The 17,749-nt window shown below is 40.4% G+C and overlaps 1 protein-coding gene across 1 annotated transcript in view; it reads left to right on the top strand.

Moving 5' to 3' along the window:
* LOC112054716 (kinesin-like protein Klp98A) overlaps positions 1-17,749 on the top strand; it is a 49,546-nt gene that overhangs the window by 2,019 nt on the left and 29,778 nt on the right. The window contains exons 2-13 of the mRNA XM_052888076.1: positions 1,008-1,077; positions 3,468-3,575; positions 9,355-9,471; positions 11,851-12,090; positions 12,782-12,957; positions 13,722-13,846; positions 14,407-14,519; positions 14,833-15,003; positions 15,677-15,916; positions 16,241-16,430; positions 16,979-17,150; positions 17,525-17,681. Coding sequence (XP_052744036.1) covers positions 1,008-1,077; positions 3,468-3,575; positions 9,355-9,471; positions 11,851-12,090; positions 12,782-12,957; positions 13,722-13,846; positions 14,407-14,519; positions 14,833-15,003; positions 15,677-15,916; positions 16,241-16,430; positions 16,979-17,150; positions 17,525-17,681 — 1,879 coding nt within the window. The remainder of the gene's footprint in view (positions 1-1,007; positions 1,078-3,467; positions 3,576-9,354; positions 9,472-11,850; positions 12,091-12,781; positions 12,958-13,721; positions 13,847-14,406; positions 14,520-14,832; positions 15,004-15,676; positions 15,917-16,240; positions 16,431-16,978; positions 17,151-17,524; positions 17,682-17,749) is intronic.

Consider the following 17,749-nt stretch of genomic DNA (forward strand, 5'->3'; position numbering starts at 1 on the left):
GTTGACAGATTTTCAAATGATTATGTGTAACCTTGAAACGTTGCCTTAAAGTTGTCTGTCTACTGAGTTTTTTTATAAGAAATATTTCATGGAGTGTTTGAGGAACTGTTTGATCCGCCTTCACCATTCTACTAAAGGATGATTAAACATTGAGCCTCTTACACACCTGACACAGGTACAGAGTTTCGACTCTGGCTCCTTTAAGTTGGAATTATTACACCTTCGGTTCCGACTTTGGCTCCAACATTTTTAAATCAGAGGTTGCATAGCATAATTTGCTACTTTGGCATTCAATTCATTTAATTTAACTTCTTGTTTATTCGGTAACATGCTTATTTTTTTTTATTGTTGTGTTTTATTTTATAATGAAAAAATTTACTGATTTCCCTTAAATAAAAAATCTCTCCTGCCACCACATCTAACTCTGCCTCTGGTACCGACTCCAGTAAATCAAATTAAAAAACGCTGACTCTGCCTTCGGTTCGGATTAAATTACCTCTGTTATATTTCTACTTGACATCCCTTGGACATCCTTCCTTGTAAATGGCAGGACATCTGATAAAAGTGATTGTGAGAGGGTTGCTATCTGCATACACATGCATGTGGACTTATGGGATGGTCAGTGGCTAGCATTAAATTAAAAATTCTTTATCTGCTAGACAAGGGGGTCACCAGAATTTTTCAACTTGTAAATGGCTGCAAAATCTATAGAATTCAAACCCCTGCTCTATAGTCTGTCAAGTTCGTTGATGACACTCCCATGATATGCGGGCGACAGGGAGCAAGACTGCGCGGGTGTGAAATAGTGCGTGCGGGGTTGTGAGGTGCCTCAGTCGTGGGTTTTTCATTCATCGCAACACGCCGCACGCCCCGCGCGGACAATCGGTATTGTTACAAACGAAATTGCCAAGCTATAGATGTTAGTTGAAGATTTCTATAACACCATTGACTGTACCAACTTTTGTAATAATAAGGATTGACTCAACATTTCTTTATCATTGTTACAGAGAAAAGGACATGAGCGCCAAGTTGATTGTCCAAATGGAAGCAAAGAAAACGAGATTGCTCACAGTAAAAGTAAGTTTGTAGTGTGTTGGTAAAACAACCAGGAAATTATTTTCAAGGCTCATTATCAGCCTATTTTTTAACAGGCTTCTACAGGGTCAGGTCTCCTTCCTTTTTGAGAGGGGTTATGGACCCACCACACTGCTTCAATGTGGGTTGGCGTGGTTAGGGTCTTGTGACGGCCTTCGTGGCGTAGTTCTATGCGCGCTGGATTTACAAGACAGAGGTCCTGGATTCGATCCCCGGCTGGGCCGATTGAGGTACCGGCAAAGACGTACCGCCAAGTGATTTAGCGTTCTTGTCGTATAGAAACCGAAAGGGGTGTGGATTTTCATTCAACTCTTTTCAAATTTGCCCGCTTCAATCACTTTCCATCAGGTGATATTGTAGTCATAAAGATAACTTATAAAGAATATAAAAAAATATGGGGATGTCTCTTTAAGAACCTCTATTAGATGATAATGACTGAGATCGACGACTTAACATGCTCTCCGAGGCTTGACGTGCAAAGATGACATTTGGCAGTGAAGTAGTTTAGAGTTAGTAGACGTCCGCTAAGTACGGATTTCCGACAAGGCCAACCCCCGCATTATGTAAAGTTGCTGGTCCGTTTCCATGGAAACTTCGTTGTTAGTGACATTTTAATGTTGGCATCCCATACAAATAAAGTTCAAATTCGAATAAGATTTATTATAAGCGAGTAATCATCGACGAGTGTAAAATATCGGAATCGCACCTCTGATTAAGGAGGTTTCAGGGCGGACGAAGTCGCGACTTCGCATGGAATTCAGTTTTTCACAAATCCCGCGGGAACCATGGATTTTTACCGGATGAAAAGTGTTAATCCAAAGTAAAATCTATTTCCATTCTAAATTTCAGCCGAATCGCTTCAGTAGTAGCGTTAAATAGTAACAAACATCCATACAAACTTTCGCGTTTATAATATTAGTAGGACTATATGAGCTATAATTGAATAATGTCTCGACTGTATTGCTTTTTGCAATGTAATCGTCTAGACTCTAGACTCTAGAATATAGATTCTAGAATTATTTAAAGAGATAGAATGACTTGAAAATAAAATGTAATTATGTGTCCAATTTTCGTTATGTATTCATCGACAATAATAATTATATAATGAGTAAAGATACAAAAGGTTGTTATTGTTAGCACGCGACACATTTAACTGTTATTTATGTTCTGTTTGTTCCGGTCGGCAACCCTGTATTAATAGGCACTTTGAGGTAACACTCGCCGACCGTTACGATTCCCTACTTACTTACGCGATTTTTAATGCAATTTTAATGTATTTGTTTATTAAATTCGACTGTGATGTTAGGTATTCTTAAGTTAACGCAAGAGTTTCTGAGTTTGAATGGATCTCACGAATTTTGTTAAGAAAAATGTTAAGTTAGTTTTTTATTCTTTAGAAGTTAGCCCTTGACTACAACTTCACCTGATGGTAAGTGATGATGCAATCTATGATGGTAACGGGCTAACTTGTTAGGAGTAGGATGAAAATACACATCTCTTTAAGGTTTTTACACGATATCGTACCGGAACGCTAAATCGCTTGGCGATATGTCTTTACTAGCCACGGCCGAAGCCTGCCACCAGCCAAAAAGTGCCTTAGGTGGAACGCGCTTACCAGAAGATGCCTATTCACTCTCATATCAAAGATGCCCAGGTTGTAAGAATTAGAAAACAATGACTTCGGGAGAGAGGTCCATACCCCTAGTAGGTATAAGAAACGAAGAAGCAAATCGCTTCGTACGAGTCCTAGGGATATCAATGACATAGGGATGGATACCTATACTCAGTGTCTTGCAATGCGATTGTAAAAATGGTGTCATCATCATTATCATCATCATTATCAGCCGATGGACGTCCACTGCTGGACATAGGCCTCTAGCATAGACTCCCAAAAACAACGGTCTCGAGCCGCCAGCAGCCAGCGGCTCCCTGCAACCCGCTTGATGTCCTCAGTCCGCCTAGTGAGGGGTCGACCAACACTGCGCTTTCCTGTGCGGGGTCAGCATTTCACTAAATGGTGTATAATCATCATTATCATCATCATCATCATATCAGCCGATGGACGTCCACTGCAGGACATAAGCCTTTTGTAGGGACTTCCAAACATCACGATACTGAGCCACCTGCATCCAGCGAATCCCTGCAACTCGATTGATGTCGTCAGTCCACATGGTGGGGGGTCGGCCAACACTGCACTTACGTGTGCGGGGTCGCCATTCCAGAGCTTTGGGACCCCAACGTCCATCGGCTCTTCGAACTATGTGTCCCGCTCATTGCCACTTCAGCTTCGCAACTCGTTGAGCTATGTCGGTGACTTTGGTCCTTCTGTGTGATGTGGGTAAATGGTGTATAAACATGGTTTAAATCCGCAGAATAGCAAAGAAAATGATGCCAGCCGGGAGAAGTACAAGGACTTCACGTTCGACCACTCGTACTGGTCGTACGACAGCGCCGACCCGCACTACGCCTCGCAGGAGCAGGTCAGTGTCGTGACGTCACGCGTCACACGTGCGTCATAATCACGCGTGTCAACTGTGACACATGCGTCATGATCACGCGTCAACTGTGACTAAATTCTAAATGTTTACCATACATTACTGGGACAAGGATTGATGAATGAACCGTTAAAATATCCAAGTGTCTCAGCACTTTCTAGGCCGACTCTGGACTCGAACCCTGGACCGTGATTCAAGGACACATAGACTAACTATTGGCTTAATAAAGCTTAAAACAATCGAACTATCAACCTGCAGGCTAATTTACTATCTTGACGTATGCCAGTTGAAACATACGAAATTGACATACTATGTAACATCATCATCCGGTGCTTACTGGTGGATATCATACAATTTCCTTAATCGATTTTATTTTTAATTTAATAGGTTGATAATAAAGACCAAAATAGTGAATAGACGAGCCGGTAACCCTAAAGCAAACCAAATTACTAACATCTCTTTGTAAACATCTCCTATTGTGTCGATCTACAGGTGCCTTTTATCACGGTGCCCAGTAAAAACTGCTCGCTATTATGAACATCGAAATTTACATAAAAACCACGTTTTTGTTGCAAGAAACTGCGCTCGGGCAAGAGCATAGCAATACTGCGAAGTGTTTTTGTGTGGAATACGAGCTACTATCTTGATTTTATTAATAACAGACGTCGTCTCGCAGTTTTTCCAGCATAGTTCTCGTTCCCGTAGGAATACGGGGATAAAATATAGCCTATAGCACTCTTGGATAGTGTAGCTTCACAACAGTAAAAGAATTTTTCAAATCGTTTCAGTGCTTTCGAAGCCTATTCAATTCAAACAAACAAACAATTATATCTTTCTTCTTTATAATATTAGTATAGAATGAGTGGGCCGATGTGGCCAAATGCGGATTGGGAGACTTTACACACGTAGAGATTTAAGAAAATTCTGAGGTGTGCAGGTTTTCTCACTATGTTTTTCCTTCACCGTTTGAGACACGTCATATTTAATTACTTAAAATGCACATCAGTGAAAAGTTGTAAGGGGGGGTCACGGACCAGATTTGAACGCCCTCCGAATCGCCCCGGACCGGATTAGAACCAACGCCCTCCGAATTGAAACAAAGGTCATATCCACTAGGCTGTGACGTCTGTAAATAATCCTAATCTATACTAATATTATAAAGCTGAAGAGTTTGTTTGTTTGTTTGAATGAATGCGCTAATCTCAGGAACTACAGATCCGATTTGATAAATTCTTTCAGTGTTAGATAACCATTCATTTATCGGGGAAGGCTATAGATTATCCCCATATTCCTACGCGAACCACGCAGGTGAAATCGCGCGACGTTAGCTAGTGCTACTATAAATGTAATCCGCGCTGAGTCACATTCAATCTTACACATAACAATCGATCATCATTAATTGATTTTATTTATATTTTATCCATATAATCTAGATTGCAAAACAAAAACAATTTTAGATGCACGTACTCCTATATATCAGAATAATTGGAGTTATCTGGCCGAGCGTATACAATGCGCACTTATCAATCAGTCGGTGCTCCAGATCGTATAAGATCAAAGGCCTCAAATCTCGCTCTTGAGTCATATCACTCAATTATCTAACTAAATCGTTTGATATAGGAGATGAAATAGGTCTTCAGGTGGTATGTACTATGTAGACAACACGAGATAGCTTTTACCCGTGACATCATCATCATCAGCCGATGGACGTCCACTGCTGGACATAGGCCTCTTGCATGGACTTCTGAACAAACAGTCGCAAGCTGCCAGCATCCAGCGACTAGTGAGGTTTCGCGGTCGACCAACACAGAGCTTTTCGATGCGGGGTTGCCATTCCAGCACCTTAGGACCCAACGTCCATTGGCTCTTCGAATTATGTGCCCTGCCCATTGCCACTTCAGCTTCGCGACTCGCTGAACTATGTCAGTGATTTTGGTTCTTCTGCGGATCTCCTCATATCTGATTCGATCACACAGAGAAACTCCAAGCATAGCTCCATCGCCCGCTAGGTGACTTTACCCGTGACGCCTATGTTAAATTAAATAGTTATAAAGGTACCCAGGCTTAATGACGACTAGACTTTATGACGATTATGAGATTATCATAATATTATGCATCCTCAAATAGACAGAAAGAAATCTTATTTAATTTAGTTTTAGAATTACGCCGTGCATATATATGAGTACCACTGCGCCATGGAGGCCGTCGAAATTTGTCTAAAAACGCTTTATACTTGGATGGTGGAGGGTCTGGACACGTAAAACCTCCTCCTTGAGCAACCACGGTGCAAGCTCTATGATTGCCTACCATCACTAATGTATGGTAGCAAGCTTATCTATACTAATATTATAAAGCTGAAGAGTTTGTTTGTTTGATTGAACGCGCTAATCTCAGGAATTACTGCTCTGATTTGAAAAATTCTTTCAGTGTTAGATAGCCCATTTATCCAGGAAGACTATAGGCTATATATTATTCCTGTACACCACACGGGAACCACGCGGGTGAATTCGCGCTGCGTCAGCTAGTTATTAAAATATAGATTTCACCGTGGAAGTGAAACAGTTTTCTCTGATAAAGCGCATACAGCCGTTCCTTTCACGATCACATGCCCTTGGTATGAAGGTTACGTTTATGTGAATCTGTTGATTGCAATCGGACAGCTATTGTGTTAACAATGTAATGTGCGGGTATCGCTGTCATGTACGAATCGCAGGGTATGATTTCCGTTCTGCTAATCTATACCTATATATCTACTCTATAATAATATTGTAAAGAGGTAAAGTTAGTGATGTTGTAGGGTTATCTGTGGATCTACTGCACCTTTTTTAACAATTCATTTACCACTAAAAATATAGATTGAGAACCTCCTCCTTGCTTTTGAAGTCGGTTAAAAAACAGAATTTCATGCGAACAGAGTTGCGGGTGTCGCTAGTTTGCAATATTAATTAATTTCCCTAATAATAAGCCTCAATGAGCCTAAATTAATAAGCCTCAATAGCTCAACGGTTAGAGCGGTCGGACTTATCACAGAGGGGTGGTGGTTCGATCCCCGCCCCGTTGGTCTATTGTCGTGCCCACTCCTATTACAGTTTTTTCCGACTAATTGGAGGAAAGGGGAATATTGGTCATATTTAAAAGACTAGCTGACGCCGCGCGGTTTCACCCACGTGGTTCCCGTTCCCGTAGGAATACAGAGATAATATATAGCCTATAGCCTTCCTCGATAAATGGGCTATCTAACACTGAAAGAGTTTTTTAAATCGGACCAGTAGTTCCTGAGATTAGCGCGTTAAATCAAACATACAAACAAACTCTTCAGCTTTATAATATTAGCACAGATATGTCATATTATTCTTTTAAAAAAAATAGTAATAATAATTTACAAGTTATTATTCCATTACCGTGTGAAGATGAAAGCCGATTTGATTCTCTTAGGTACCTTTGAGCTAGCTTTATTATAATTGATTTTATAGCCACTATCCAATATGAATGTAGTTCAAGAATTTTGTAACTCACTTATATATAATGTTTTCTGCTGTCATTGTTGGCGTTACAAATAAATAAATAAATAAATGAATAAAAATAAATAATGATAAGGACATCAAACCAAATATAATACTGGTCAGTCCAAAAATTAAGTCCTCCATTTAAATGTTGACTCATATCTAGCAGACATTGCAGTGCATTACGTCACTGCATTATACTTTGACCTTATAGCTATTACTGTGACCAATACAAGTCCTATTCACATGATTTTAGACCCATTTACAGACATTTCAACGTCCTCTAATGCACGCCATTGACGATCAATTATTCTCACGTTTCTGCAGCACCCACGACTATAACTGATCGTGTATTGGTCACTGCGTGCAAGACGGCTCGACTTATGCAACGTCTTCGCTGCCGTTTGCGCTGCAGAAACGAGAGAACAATTGATCGTCAATGGCTGACTTAAATACAGTTCGTTTCATGTAGAATGGTGCGGGTGACAGTTAGTTTCACTCTTGAAAGTTTGCCGCGATTCACGATAATAGTACGTATTATGTACTGTCATCGTACCCATGCTGTCTGAAAAACACTTTAGTAGTCAGCACTAATATACTACGCGAAATCGTACCGGAACCCAGGACCTCTGTGGACGATTGAAATTCCACATTAATTGATTGATTGATCGATTGAGGTCCTGGGTGTAGCTCTGATGCCGCGTTAAGACTATCAGGGGTATGGGTATTAGAATAAACTTGTAAGTACCAAGTAAGCTTCCATCTTAAAGTAGGCGTCCACATATCCACATCGCACGTATCGTATCGTATAAACACAAAATCGTGCGCTCAGTGGAGTAGCTAAATTCGGATCACTTTTTGCGGTGATTTTTTAGGCACTTAACATATCTATAGTATAAAATATCATTGAGTGCATCTCGCCAATATCCGGCCTCGATGTTCATTCAAGATGTAAGTGACGTCATAGAAGCTACAAGGAAAAGCAAGCTTTGCTGAAAACCTTTCTAATTACCTCTCAGAGAGAAACTCACTATAAAAAGGCAATTAACCGAAAATACAACGGTTTGCGGTTTTCGCTGTGATTGTGACGTATTAAAACTCATGACGGGGACTTTGCGCGACCCAAAATAGAATGAGGAAAACTATTAGCATTTGTTTGCATATCTTTGTAAGGTTTTATGTGGTTTTACCATAAAAACAGTGTGTTTAAAAATTTTTAAACTTTTATATGATATGCTAGTTTGATGAATCCTTAAGTTTTTGTGTGTCAGGATCTTTGTCGCTTCAAAGTTTATGGATATGTAAACAATTTTGGAAGCTATGTGATGAAAATAGAAATGCACACAATAGGGTTATGATATTTCATAATAGGCTAGTTGACACTTTTTTTTAAATGGTCCTAAAAATTCATTTACTTCAAGTAGGCTCCGTTTACAAGCACTTTTGATACGTCAATTGACTATTTATAAAGATTATACCACCAGTTCGGAAGACTGGGTCTGCTGAGAAGAACCGGCAAGAAATTCTACAATCTAAAATTGTTCATTATCGTTTTACTAGATTGAAAAAAGTATCATATTTTTTTGAGAAGTGATTACATGAAAATATTATGTTATCAACCCATATTCGGCTCACTGCTGGGCTCGAGTCTCCTCTCAGAATAAGAGGGGTTAGGCCAATAGTCCACCACGCTGGCCCAAAGCGGATTGGCAGACTACACACACGCAGATAATTAAGAAAATTAATATTTGGTATGCAGGTTTCCTTCACCGTCTGAGACACGTGATATTTAATTTCTTAAAATGCACACAACTGAAAAGTTGGAGTTGCATGCCCCGGACCGGATTCGAACCCGCACCCTCCAGAATCGGAGGCAGAGGTCATATCCACTGAGTTATCACATGAAAATATTAAGTTTAAAATATTTTTTGACAATACGAGCCAAAACGCCTGTCGGTCATGATGGTCTATATTTCAGCTGTTTCATGACGTCACATTTACAAATCTTTTGCAAACAAAGCGTTTGACAGAAGTACATCAAGTAACATTGTGACGTCACAAAATGGATGACAGCGTTTTTTAACTTTTCGAAAATATGAATACATGATTATTTAATTTTTATAAGAAATCCTTAACTTTTAATAATTCTTCGTCTTCTGACAGGATTCTTGTGCTCAACAATGAGCCGAATATGGGTTAATGGTGAATGGCATTGCAGGTTTTTTTTTTTTTTATTTATTTTTTTTTTTGTTTAATTGCAGGTTTTCGCGGACCTGGGCCTGGACGTGATAGACAGCGCGTTCGAGGGCTACAACGCGTGCGTGTTCGCGTACGGACAGACCGGCAGCGGGAAGACATTCACCATGATGGGATCGCCGGTACGTTGACACTTATCCTAGACTAGCTGACGCAGCGCGGTTTCTCCCGCGTGGTTCCCGTTCCCGTTGAAGTATGGGGATTACATGTAGCCTATAGCCTTCCTCGATAAATGGGCTATCTAACACTGAAAGAATTTTTCAAATCGGACCGGTAGTTCCTGAGATTAGCGCGTTCAATCAAACAAACTCTTCAACTTTATAATATTAGTTAGATTTTAGACGGCCTTGCGCAGTAGATTTACTAGACGGACGCCCTGGGTGGCTGGGCCGATTGAGGTTTTCGTAATTGCTCAGGTCTGGCTGGGGGTTTCGGCCGTGGCTAGTTAGGCTATCGGCAAAGGCGTATCGCCAAGCGATTTAGCGTTCCGGTACAATGTCGTGGTGACATAGCAAGGGGTGTGGATTTTCATCCCCCTCCGAACAAGTTAGTCCGTTTCCATCTTAGATTGCGCCATCACTTATCATCAGGTGAGATAGTCAAAGGATAGGTTATAAAGATAAAAAAAGACTCCAGTGGGGCTATAATGCGACCAAGCGAAGGTAAATAGACAAATAGTCGTCCGATGGCGGCGGAGTTGTTCCATTCCCATCTCTTTCGTACCAACGCAATGAAATAGATATATCTCGGCAACTTCGTTCGTAACACTCCAGATGATGCGCGTGACGCGTGGGGGGGGGGCGGCGTGTAGCGACGAATGAAAAACCCACGACTGATACACGTCACTTCCCCGCACGCACGATTTCACACCCGCGTCTTTCCCCCCGTCGCCCGCATATCATGGAGTGTTATCAACGAACTTGCCAGATTATAGCCGTATACACTTTATTGTAGTTGTTAACAAGTTGTAGCAGTTAAGTGGGATTGTAGCTAAGGGACAAGAAATATGAAGAATAGCAGAAGACCGCTAAAATGTTAAATTTAATTTAAACTCAGGCTGTGTGGTCAACGATCTTAGCTTGTTGACGTTGTGGACAAATTAAAAAAGTCGTAAAACATTGTAGCAAACTTTTATTTGATGAAGTAATGATTTCATTATTAAAGTAGAAATATCAAGATGTAGATATAAGTAGATTGCCGGGTTATTAGAGTAGTCCTGGGCCGGGGTGGGCATTCCCTTTAAACATCTACCTTGTGATTTATATGTGCGTGTGATAGAATCGTAAAACTTTATTTAAATTGAAGACAAGATTATCTGACCGCCTAATTCCGTGCATTTGCACGCGTAGGTAAAACCGATCGACCTTGGCCGTTAGTGTCTTACGTATAACACTGTCTGTACCTGACACCGAAATGAGAAATACACCGGTAAAAATAGAAACTAGTCCGATAATTTGACGTAAATGAGATCGAAGATTTGGTCGCGTCTGAGTCACAAGCTTTGTAGCCGGGTCCACATATGCTCTTCTAATAAAAGCTTCGCGCGGCAACTTGTTTGTTTTTGATGATAGCTTTATATGAAATTTTAATAAAGAAAGTAACTCATTATTCACATTTAAAATGTTCATCAAAATAATACAATGCTTTCTACAATTTTTACTAAAATGTTAGCAAAATTATATGGTAGTTCAATTCCATTGTTACAAAATGTTGGGTTTATTTTCAATTAATTTGCTATTTTTACCTACGTTAATTATAAATTATAATAATTATCTAAAGTGACGCTATGCAGAAATACCGTTCAAACTCTATCTTTCAAGGATAATAAATAACATATACATTAATTTATAATTACACTGTTTGCAGCAAACAAAAATCCATACGAATTACAATCCATATGGCTGCTGATGTAACATAGGCATTAATTAGAGGAGAATGGAATGAAAAGATATAGCAAATATTTCTTAAGAAAAATAAAACTCTTTTTTCACTGAACCACTTTAGTTATTAGCTTTAAAATACAAGATATGTGCTTGATGTGGACCCAGCTAATATATGTTCACACTCATTAATATTTGTAGCATGTTTAATAAATATTTATGCAAATGTTGTTAATTTATTAAAATGTTGTGGGAAACGCTTGGTACCTATATGCGTTATACAAGTTGATTTATGTCATTTATTCATCAGAAAGTAAATAAATCAAAATTAATTAATTTAAGTAGGCACTTTTAAAACGACAGGTTTGTTTGTTTGCAAAGACTAGTCAATCTACCACCGGTTTGGAGTAAATTTAGGTTACCTTTAAGAGTGGAAACGTACTAAAATTAAAAAAAATAAACTAATAATTAAAAAATTGTGACTAGTATGTATTGAAATTAAAACTTCCCTTGCAAACTGCTTGCAGTGATGGACGCGGTTAAGTTAAGAGTTCATCGCAGACAAATAACCTAACACACAGTGTAAGGATAAATTGGCGTGTTTTTTTTTTTATTTTCAAGGACTCCCAAGGTCTGATACCCAGGATATGTCGGCAACTGTTCTCCCGGGTAGCGGCAGGGAAGGAGTCCGGGGCGTCCTACCGCACTGAAGTCAGCTACCTCGAGATCTACAACGAGAGAGTCAAGGATCTATTGGCCACTGACGCCGGACACTCTCTGCGTGTCCGGGAGCATCCGAAGTTGGGACCCTACGTGCAGGATCTGTCGAGACATCTGGTGTCAGATTATGATGATATACAGGTTTGTCAGAATTGCAAATTCCTTTTTAATTTTGCTGTAATAATCCTGTATTCTTACTACTGATGTGTAGGGACTTCTGAACAAACTACAGCTCCCTACGTCTTGTTAATATCGTCAGCTCATCTAGTGAGGAATCAACCAAGACTGCTTTCCGATGCGAGGTCGCCATTATATTTATCTTAATAGTCCGAAGAACAAAATATTTATTCATGACCATTGCTTAAACTTTGTGAATGGCGAGTGTGTAATAGAGTAGCAAATCATGGTGGGGGCGTTTCCAAGCCATCTTCCAGAATTCAGTGCGTCCGATAGCAAAAATGACCCCTGAAAGTTGTCCTATTTGGTTACCACTTGATTTTAAATATCATTTATCTATTCTGCATAAATTGGCTCAATGGTCCCGCCACACTTCTTGCGCTGCTATTCGTTATGATCCTCCCCGGTGACGGTGACGGTGACGATGACGATGACGATGACGATGACGATGACGATGACGATGACGATGACGATGACGATGACGATGACGATGACGATGACGATGACGATGACGACGACGACGACGACGACGACGACGACGACGACGACGACGACGACGACGACGGCGACGATGACGATGATGATGATGATGTTGTGTGATATGTATTCTGAAAAAGCTTTTCATTCAACGATAATAATGTGGTGTGTGTACCAGGAGTGCATGCACCGCGGCAACCTGCAGCGCACGACGGCGTCGACGCAGATGAACGACGTGTCGTCGCGCTCGCACGCCATCTTCACCATCACGTTCGTGCAGGCCAGCTACCTGCGCCACAACAACATGCCCAGCGAGACCGTCTCCAAGGTGCACCTCGTCGACCTGGCCGGCAGGTGAACTCACAACTGATATTTTTAAAAGAATGTTTGCCGTATCTTTTTTTTATATGTATTTTTTTATATATGGAAAGACTGTGTTTTTTAGAAGTGGGCACGACAATAGACCAACGGTGCGGGGTTCGAACCACGAGCTTGAGCTAAATATAAATACTTCGTTCATATTGACCTACAATGTTGCAGTCACAAATTTTTACATCTCTTTAATTTATAATTTGCTAAATAATTGAAATATCAGAGCTCTTGTTCGTTTAATTTTGTCATAAAAATGTTGTTAAAAATGTATAAAGTTATGAAAAATGTAATATAAAAGAATCTGAATGTAGTTCAAAAATTTCGTGGTTTTTCGTGTGTATTTTCCAAAACTTTTTCGAAAGTTGCAAACTTGGAGTGTACACAGCCCTGTTGGGTCCAAAAAATATTCTAAAAAAATCAGAGATGCATAATATTTATTGGATTTATTGGTTTTTGTGTAGATTTTGACTGAAGTAGTTATTCAAACGTCCATGACGTCATTATTTTCGTCTCGTGTCATTATATCCTTCAATTATAAATCTTTCGTGTGCTCAGTGTTCCACAAACGCACGTGGCAAACAGTACTTAATGCATCATAATTGTCATCATCATCATTATCATCTTATTTTTAAGACCTGCTGCAGGGCTAGGCCTTCCTCCTTATAAGAAAGGGCAATATGAAGTGTGAACCCACCAGTCTCTACTGCGAGTTGGCGGCCTATCGTAACAAGTAAACATTTCAACAGCGAAAGAGCCGACGCTACCGGCGCCACTGGTCAGCGGTTGGTTGAAGGAGCACACATCAACAAGTCGCTGGTGACACTCGGCTCCGTGATATCCGCGCTAGCAGAGGCCACCCAAGTTATTGACAGTGAGTTGTTTTGATTTGAGACAAGCCTTTGATACTGTACACATATTTTAAAAAGTTAAACGCTAATTTAATTGAAAGAAAAAATAATTGTAGCACACATCACAATGCCTTTTAAGCTATTTTATTGTATGAAGACTCGAACACTTGGGAAAGTTAAGAACGAAACCTAAGTAGTAGTTAATTGTTTTCTATTGGAAGTTTCATTTAATGGTAAATAATATTTTATCTTAAAGTATTTATTATAGTATATTAATTACTTACATTACAAATTAACATTACATACAAAAGTATCACAGTATGTTTTGTTTGATTCGATGCAAGCTTTTGATAATGTTAAACTTTAGTAAAAATCATGTAAATTATACACAATCTTTGTCATGGATTAAAAAAAAACTCGTATTTGAAAACAATAGAAATATTTGTTATGAAGGTTATTTATATTTTCTTTTGTGTTTGCACCAAAAGGAGTCCCCCAAGGTAATCTCATAAATCACTTTTTATTTAAAGATGTTAAATTGATAGATTTAGTATTTTTTAATATATTGTTTGGTTTTCTCTAGGTCGCAATGCAAAAAACAAGAAGAATGTCTTCATTCCATATCGAGATTCTGTGCTAACATGGCTACTAAAGGATTCGCTTGGCGGAAATTCTAAAACTATCATGATTGCTGCGGTAAGCCTTCTTTATTTAATTTTTTAATATGAATTCATGTTTAGGTGATATGAGAAAATGTACCTTACATTGCTTATTAATGACATATTACTTTAATGACAGCTCTTATTTATTATACCATTTTAGAATGATACAAATGAGATCGCAGTCAAGCGATGACGAATAAAAACATAAAAATCTTGTTTCAGAAATAAATCTACTTTAAATGTTACTTTAAATTATAATTTAATAAATTGTTAATGTTTTATTTAAGTAAAAGATATATCAAATAACTCTTGTAGCTTAATTTGCTAATTAATAATAATTGTTGTAGATATCGCCAGCGGACTGCAACTACGGCGAGACGCTGTCGACGTTACGGTACGCCAACCGCGCCAAGAACATCATCAACAAGCCCACCATCAACGAGGACCCCAACGTCAAGCTCATCCGCGAGCTGCGCGAGGAGATCGACAAGCTGCGCGCGCAGATATCGCACAACACGGTGAATACCAACTATTTTATATTCTCATCATTGACCTCTTATAATAAACTAGCCGACGCCCGCGACTTCGTCCGCCTGAAACTCGATGTAATCTTTCAACTACCCCTATTCTACCACTACCCTACCCCTAGCCTACCCCTAGCATACCTCTACCAAAAAACAACCAGAAAAGTAGGGTAGGACCCTACTTTTCTGGTTGTTTTTTACACCTTGTGTCCGAAAAACCCAAATATCTTACGGAACCCTATTTTTTTCTGGTGAAAGAATTTTTAAAATCGGTCCAGCAGTTTTTGAGCCTATGCATTACAATCAAACAAACATACAAACAAAGTTTTCCTCTTTATAATATTAGTATAGAAGAACGCACAATCCATCACTTAAAAACTGGCCAATTTTGCTTTGACAGTTTTAGAATTATTGGTAAAGATAATTATACCTAAAGTCCTTTAATTATAGTCCAATTTTCAATAAAATTCCAAATTTAGAGCAAGAAGTTGTGTTTGGCACTCATTGAGTGGGGACGTTTTTTGGTAGCTGATTGTGCATCCCCTTTTTAATAGGAGATCGATGTTTTTTGTCTTAAAACACATCGTTGACGTATCTTAGGCATACTGCTAGCTTGATCAGTCGACGGGTGTAATAAGAAAACTTATTTATTTACAATTCGCTTCAGGATCCAATCGAAATGGAGCCGGCAGTGCTGGCTACCCTCCAGCGGAAGGAGGCGCAAGAGAAAGTTCTCACAGAGAAGTGGACGGAGAAGTGGAGGGAGACGCAGCAGATCCTGCAGGAGCAGAAGGCCTTGGGGCTGAGGAAGAGCGGCTTGGGCGTCGTGCTCGACTCCGACATGCCGCATCTAGTTGGCATCGATGATAACCTGCTGTCCACCGGAGTGACCTTGTATCATCTCAAGGTAAACTTGACCTGTAGTGGGTAATTGTGTAACTTGATTGACAGCTTTGATAGCTCCATTCAATGAAAAATTTGTAAAAGTCATGTCAAATCCCTAGGAAATCTGTCAGTTTGACATAGACAATAGAATAAATTTACGGTCAGACAGATCTGACATGTATCATCTAAGTCCAAGCTTAGAGCAACCAACAATTCGGCTGGCCATTGACATCCTTTGATGTTTTATATAGATGTCTTCGGTAGATCATATCTGTGAAAAAATATTTCTGTTTATTATAATTATTTTTATCACTGACAACAATGCTAATTATTCTACATGTTTCAGGAAGGGGAAACACTGATCGGCAGCGAGGAGTTCACCCCCACTCCAGACATAGTGCTGACCGGGGCGGGGGTGCTGCCGCTGCACTGCCGCGTGACGCTGCGGGAGGGGGTGGCCACCATCACGCCGGCCTCCGGCGCGCAGTGCTGGCTCAACACCGTGCTGCTGGACAAGCCGGCCAAGCTTAGCCAGGGTGAGTTACTAAATTTTTTTATATCCATACTAGCGGACGCCCGCGACTTCGTCCGCGTGAAACTCGATGTAAACTTTCAACTACCCCTACCCTACCCCTTATCCTAACCTTCCATACCCTACCCTTTCCCTACCCCTACCCTACCCCACTCCTACCCTACCCTACCCCAAACCACCCCTACTCTACTCCTACCCCGTTTTCTAATTATTATTAATATAGACGTTATACAATAACAATAGCTCAAATTGACTATTTATTTACAAAACATTTGTATGGGAAAAAGAAAAGGGTTATTTTTATGGTTTTTCCGGCAATTATTCGAATTATTATTCTCCGAACTTCAACGAACATTTAAAAAAAATGACCAAATTGATCCAGGCGTTGTTGAGTTATGCGCTTACCAACGCATTGTGCGATTCATTTTTATATTATAGATTATACTTTTCATATTCTAAGACGCTGTCTATTTCGGCTGTCAGGTGCCGACGATCAGCGGACGTTCAGCGTGATCCTAAATCCACACTAACTCGTAGTTCCCCTCACTCCAGGCTGCATCCTCCTCCTGGGGCGCACGAACATGTTCCGCTACAACGACCCGGCGGAGGCCGCCAAGCTGCGGCAGGAGGGCGCGTCCGCCATGAACCTGTCGCGCCTGTCGCTGCTGTCCTGGTCCACCACCGACCTGGCCGCCAGCACCGAGAACCTCAACACTACGCTGTCGTAAGCATCGCGTTTGGAGCCCTAGGGCTTACTCACTGGAAGATCTGACCTATGACCGAAATTCGGCCCTAGGGTAAACAAATATCTTATATACATTGTAAAAATAAATTCTGGCTATCAATTGAGATGTGTTTGTAGAATATAGCACGCCAGTATAGGGGTAAGCGATAACAAGTATTTGTACAAGCAGCTTACATTGGACGGATGCAGGTCTTGTAGAGAGTGACCTTGGAGCGGAGGTATAATTTGCTTTTAGCACATATCATAGGGCAGAGAGCACATATGATAGGGTAGAGACAGCAGTAGCTTACAGTGGTATGATGAGTTTAGGACTGTAAGATGACTAGTTCAATGTATATAATTTAATGATCTAGGGACCTGGAAAGCGAGATCAGGTGCGAGCGTATAGAAGCTCAGCGGGCGGAGTTGGAGCGAGAGAGGCAGCAGTTCGAGCTGCAGCAGGAGGAGCGGCAACGTCGCTGGCACCAGGAGCGGGAGCAGCTGCTGCAGGCGCAGCGACAGCTGGATGAGGTTAGACGCGCTTTCTTTGAAGCGCCTCCAGCTGTATCTTGTAACTGCAGTAGGAAGAGCTGCAACGA

This window comes from Bicyclus anynana, chromosome 21 (assembly GCF_947172395.1).
Source record: "Bicyclus anynana chromosome 21, ilBicAnyn1.1, whole genome shotgun sequence".
In the NCBI taxonomy this organism is placed as follows: domain Eukaryota; kingdom Metazoa; phylum Arthropoda; class Insecta; order Lepidoptera; family Nymphalidae; genus Bicyclus; species Bicyclus anynana.